This window comes from Aphanomyces astaci, assembly GCF_000520075.1.
Source record: "Aphanomyces astaci strain APO3 unplaced genomic scaffold supercont1.169, whole genome shotgun sequence".
Classification (NCBI taxonomy): domain Eukaryota; phylum Oomycota; class Saprolegniomycetes; order Saprolegniales; family Verrucalvaceae; genus Aphanomyces; species Aphanomyces astaci.
The window spans coordinates 32829-38576 of record NW_009798432.1 but is presented as its reverse complement, the minus strand read 5'-3'; the positions used below and the strand labels follow the sequence as shown (position 1 = coordinate 38576).

Sequence of the window (5748 nt, the reverse complement as noted above, 5' to 3'; positions counted from 1 at the left end):
AACGTGTGATTGCGATGGAAATTGTGTCTAGATTGAGTAATTCTTATCCGACTTAGTAGATTCCACTGGTGCACTTACCTGGAGAATCGGTGGTCGTCATGGCGTGCGATCGGTGCGGGAATAACGTCATACAGGTACATGAATATCAGACTCAGTCTCCGAATTAGGACATGTTTAGGCGACTCGGCGGGGTAAATCCGTCGTGAGGGCTGAGTGTGACGCTGAAGGACAAGGACATGTACTTTTAAACGCGGCTGCAAGTGGCGCGCGTGGGCGGCAGTCGCATCCTCAACCTGACATTTTCGAGGTACCATCACGAGATTCATAACAACCCCCAATGACATCGAATATGCCTAGAACACGACACAGATGGACGTGCTTGTGTTGGTGTCGAGTGGGAATGGCCAAATGAGTCTGTTGGACATTATGTGCAGTTGGGTATGTTACAAGTACTGGCACCTGGGTAAGCCGGTCACGTACAGCGCGTCGGCGCCGCAAGCCAACGCGCACGCGGGACAGCACCACAAGCACTTCGTCCCCAGTCGGTCGATTGCAGCAGCCCTGAGCCGCACGCTGCACATGGAGTCTTCCACCTCACGGAGGACACGATGCCCAAGCAGCCAGGCGAGGTGTGGATCTGCCGGTCCGCACACCACCACAACGCGGTGGACTTGTTGTCACAAGTGGCCGCTGCTGCGACCGTGGGCAAGATCGTCACGACATCGTTCGTTGATGAAACACGGGAGACGAAGCCAACTTGGTGATCCGGAAGACGTCAACAAGCATGGCGTGCGCGCCATGTCTGACATCGCCGACGTCGTCATATCGTCCAAGGGCGAGATCCTCGCGTGGGATGGGTTCGCCCAGCAGGTCAGGCAGAAAACGCTCAAGCTGGGGGAGTTTGTTGCGCGACAACATGAGGTATAGAGAAACTCGCACTTTTCACAGTTCAGTGCTTCATGTATCTCATACGCTCATGAAGGTTGTTGATAATGCGAATGAGGTAGGACCACCCCCGAGAACATCCCGTACATGTGCCTGCAAAATGGACATCAAGGCTGTGCATATGGTACCAACATGTCATAGCTAGAGCTCCATACATGGGATGATAAAGAGGACACTGCCGAGGGAACGTTTGTGGACTCGGAAGGAAGTCGCCAATGCTGGAGTCAGCCGTCACGACGAACTCCAAGCTCATAAGTCTGGCGCGGACTCTCATTTCTGCATTGAACCGTTTGGGACAGTTCGGGCACAAGACGAGCAATTATGCGGCCATGTACGTAGTGCTCACATTAGAAACGGTTGGCGAACCATGACAGAAGCACTTGGACAAGAACATCCACGGCATTGCCGAGGAGGTGGCTGTGGGTGACCTAGACGGAACGCTGCCACCCGCGATCAACAAGACGACTGCAGCGTCCTCGGCAAACAAAGCAGGAACGGGGCTGGTCAAATCGAACATTGTCTGCTCCGCACAAAGGACAAGAACGTCATGGGTAGCAACTTCAGCGTCCTCGGCAAACGCCGTCGGGCTGCACTGTCATCCGGAGGCGACTTACCCCACGAGGACATGGCTTTGCAGGGACAGGTTGGGTATGTGTGCGCTGAATCCTGCGGCGACCTTTGATCAAGAACATACCAACCGTCGGAATTGGTCAAGAAATCAAGCGCTTTAGCAGAACCTGGTCAGTCTTTCCCCTGGCTAAAGTTTGCATACGTGCTCATTCGACCTTGGGCCGCGACGATCATGACGGACTTGCCGACGATGTAGGGTGACAAGAACACAAAAAAGATGTCGTACACAATACGAGCAGTAGCAAGATCGCGGGTACTTTGATGTTGGGCAGATGGTCTGGATGAACAGGATGCTCAGACAGATCGCAAACACGCCTTGGGGAACGAACGAGCAGGCTTTGTGGCGAGTAAACACTCAAAACAGCCCCAGCCCCAACGACAACCCGACCGACAATACGTCCGACATCGCAATGTGGATTGGACCCAGGTATGTGTAGTCGGCGGCGCAGGCTGGCCGCGGAAGGCGGATATGCGACGCAGCAGCGGCGACAAGAGGATCGTGCCCACGACGCTGCTCGAGCCAAAGCAAAAGAGCACGGTCATCTCGTTCACGCACAACAGTAGCAAGAGGAAACCCGACCTGAACACGAGGACCGCCGCCGCATCTCCAGCGCTGGGTTCTCCATCTGCTCCTGGCGCGGCCAGACTACGACGTGGCGTGGTGGCGCTTGGGTTGTTTAACGTGGCGCCGTAGTACCCTGCGGGGACGATGGTGGCCAGATCAGCACTTCAGCACTTGGGCCATGTCTACGCGAGGCACGTGGCGCTTGAAGAGGATCACATACAGGAAGGAGTGACCATTCCATGGATGAGAGATGGATGCGGTGGCATGCAGAGTGTGGTCACGCAACGGAGGAAGACCTGAGCGTGGAAGCATCCGATACGAACGAACGACGGGGATGGATGGTCACTTGGTTGGCATTCACGGCGTACCCCAAGTAGTCGGCGACGTCCCACATGCCGTATACCTGCGTTGTCCAGGCCCGACCATGGAGAATTCGCGACGGAAGTGAGGACGGTAGAGTCTTGGTCGAACGCGCCGCCCTTGTCGTACATGTATCCCTTGACAGTTTTGCTGTAGATCACATCGATAGTGTCCGCAATGATGACCGCCGCCGCGCCGATCTGTTAGGCCGCCTTTTCCGTGAATGTGCAATTGCCCCCCTCGACGACCAGAACGAAGCGAGAGATGGTGAGCGAACACTACTACGGCAAGCAGGACGACTCGGAGGCGCCGTCCTCATACTACTCTCCAACGACAATGGAGCCAAGTGCGTCAAGGAGGAGATATCCGATCCTGCTGCGGCTGCCGAAACTCACCAGCTGGCTCGGCGGGGAAGCCATGCTCGGCCTCGGATATATCGTTCTCCCCGAGCTCCTCGTCGTGTTTTGCACCTGATCCGACTATGCCACCCGCGGAAACGTCGTCAGCATCCTTCGCTCCGGCTCGTTTGACGGGCGCGTCGGGTATGTCGTGTGGCTGCTGCTGGCCAACGTGGGCTTGATCCTCATGCGATCGGGCCAGCCGGCGCTCTTGTACTTGGTCCCGTGGGGCGTGATGGTGGTGGCCAAGTGGTGAACTAGCCGACTGCTGAGAAAGCTGTGGACCGAATAACCAACTTGCAGAGGTGGAGCGCCCCTGGAGACTGCTATGCCGTGCCGTATGCAATTCCCATGACGCCGGAAATGAGCGAGGAAGACGTCGTGACGACGCCGAGTGCACGCCCCACAAACAACCCGACAAGCCGGGTCTCTCTGTTTTCGGTACCCCCCCTACTCAGCCCCACCCGCACCAGGACAAGCGACACCGTGACGGCGCATCCCCCAGGACCCCCCGACGACGTCGTCACACCATCCGTGGGGCGACCAGGGCGAAGGGACAAGTGCATTTTGGACATGGGCGAGTTCATTTGCTAGCGGTTCTCGTGTGCTCGGTGGGGTGGGATCGGAGGAAGATTTACATTTGGCTCGACTCGAACGACGACAACGACGAGCCGCTGCCAATGTGGGTCATCGCCGCCTCCGACACGGCCAAGGGTCACACGGACGACATCTTGAGCGTCGTGTACATCCCGCCGGCGACTCTGGCCACGTCTGGCTTGGACAACAAGGTGGCTCTAGTCTTTGGAACGTGTGATTGCGATGGAAATTGTGTCTAGATTGAGTAATTCTTATCCGACTTAGTAGATTCCACTGGAGCACCTGTCTGGGGAAATCCTTCGCGCCGGCTCGTTTGACGGGCGCGTCGGGTATGTCGTGTGGCAGCTGCTGGCCAACGTGGGCTTGATCCTCATGCGATCGGGCCAGCCGGCGCTCTTGTACTTGGTCCCGTGGGGCGTGATGGTGGTGGCCAAGTGATGAACTAGCCGACTGCTGAGAAAGCTGTGGACCGAATAACCAACTTGCAGAGGTGGAGCGCCCCTGGAGACTGCTATGCCGTGCCGTATGCAATTCCCATGACGCCGGAAATGAGCGAGGAAGACGTCGTGACGACGCCGAGTGCACGCCCCACAAACAACCCGACAAGCCGGGTCTCTCTGTTTTCGGTACCCCCCCTACTCAGCCCCACCCGCACCAGGACAAGCGACACCGTGACGGCGCATCCCCCAGGACCCCCCGACGACGTCGTCACACCATCCGTGGGGCGACCAGGGCGAAGGGACAAGTGCATTTTGGACATGGGCGAGTTCATTTGCTAGCGGTTCTCGTGTGCTCGGTGGGGTGGGATCGGAGGAAGATTTACATTTGGCTCGACTCGAACGACGACAACGACGAGCCGCTGCCAATGTGGGTCATCGCCGCCTCCGACACGGCCAAGGGTCACACGGACGACATCTTGAGCGTCGTGTACATCCCGCCGGCGACTCTGGCCACGTCTGGCTTGGACAACAAGGTGGCTCTAGTCTTTGGAACGTGTGATTGCGATGGAAATTGTGTCTAGATTGAGTAATTCTTATCCGACTTAGTAGATTCCACTGGAGCACCTGTCTGGGGAAATCCTTCGCGCCGGCTCGTTTGACGGGCGCGTCGGGTATGTCGTGTGGCAGCTGCTGGCCAACGTGGGCTTGATCCTCATGCGATCGGGCCAGCCGGCGCTCTTGTACTTGGTCCCGTGGGGCGTGATGGTGGTGGCCAAGTGGTGAACTAGCCGACTGCTGAGAAAGCTGTGGACCGAATAACCAACTTGCAGAGGTGGAGCGCCCCTGGAGACTGCTATGCCGTGCCGTATGCAATTCCCATGACGCCGAAAATGAGCGAGGAGGACGTCGTGACGACGCCGAGTGCACGCCCCACAAACAACCCGACACGTCTTACCCCCCAATTCTAGGCCAAGCAGTGTGCAGCTTGAACAACGCCCACTGCATCAGTCCCATCACTGCCATGTCGCAAGTCGCCACATCATCACTGGCAGTCACGACAGCGCACAAGTCAAGATGTATAGCGCATCCAGTTCTTCGTGGGGTTCCGCTAACTCTGGAGAGTGGCGAGTGCCGCATAGTTCTTGGCCGAGTTCACAGACCTCCCGCGGGACATGGAACTGAATGGGCAGCTCAATCGAAGGAAGGAGCCATCCCCCATGCCGACCCTGCGATGGCTGAGACCTATGCTCGCCATCAGTCTTATGACGATTACGAGTAAGTCTTACCAACCACAAGACGCTTAAGGAACCCCGTAGTGTCGATGTATTGGTTGGTATGATGATATGATCGTCTGCACCGACTCATTTACAGTGTTTGTCATATCGAATGACACCAGAAACCATAACAAGCCAAGACTGTGGCCCACGAAAACGGATTCTTCCACACTATGTACAGCTGTAGATGTACTGCGCCATCATCCGATTAACGTTAGACCTTTGATACAACGATATTGCACAAGACTTTTCATTTACTTTGATGGGGTGGCAACGGACGTGATCGACGACGTGATCGACGACGTGACCAACGTGGATGACGCCTGCGACGAGTTGAACGGCCCTGGGAATGTTGAGAATGTTGTTCCCTCGGGGAGTCAACTTCAATATGTATGACGAACACATGTCCAGGGAAGACATGTGCTCTGTGCGTTTACATGATTAATTGAGTTTTATTACCTTATTAGTTGAGCAAAGGCCCTAATGAATTAACTAATTTTCCTCGTACTGTATAAATATGTGTTTTGGGTACAGTGCGT

The 5748-nt window shown here is 56.2% G+C and overlaps 3 protein-coding genes across 3 annotated transcripts; all 3 read left to right on the top strand.

Moving 5' to 3' along the window:
• Positions 1–369: 369 nt before the first annotated feature.
• Positions 370–3933, top strand: H257_18495 (hypothetical protein; the record flags this gene model as incomplete). The annotated part of the gene is made up of 12 exons (XM_009847566.1): positions 370–921; positions 1008–1028; positions 1151–1276; positions 1320–1448; positions 1501–1593; positions 1865–2265; positions 2411–2537; positions 2708–2961; positions 3007–3118; positions 3160–3479; positions 3527–3686; positions 3763–3933. 12 exons carry the CDS (start codon positions 370–372, stop codon positions 3931–3933), a joined length of 2466 nt encoding a protein of 821 aa, XP_009845868.1.
• A 98-nt stretch (positions 3934–4031) lies between these two features.
• Positions 4032–4274, top strand: H257_18494 (hypothetical protein; the record flags this gene model as incomplete). The annotated part of the gene is made up of 1 exon (XM_009847565.1): positions 4032–4274. One exon carries the CDS (start codon positions 4032–4034, stop codon positions 4272–4274), a length of 243 nt encoding a protein of 80 aa, XP_009845867.1.
• An 86-nt stretch (positions 4275–4360) lies between these two features.
• On the top strand, positions 4361–4718 carry H257_18493 (hypothetical protein; the record flags this gene model as incomplete). The annotated part of the gene is made up of 2 exons (XM_009847564.1): positions 4361–4468; positions 4545–4718. 2 exons carry the CDS (start codon positions 4361–4363, stop codon positions 4716–4718), a joined length of 282 nt encoding a protein of 93 aa, XP_009845866.1.
• Positions 4719–5748: the final 1030 nt, after the last annotated feature.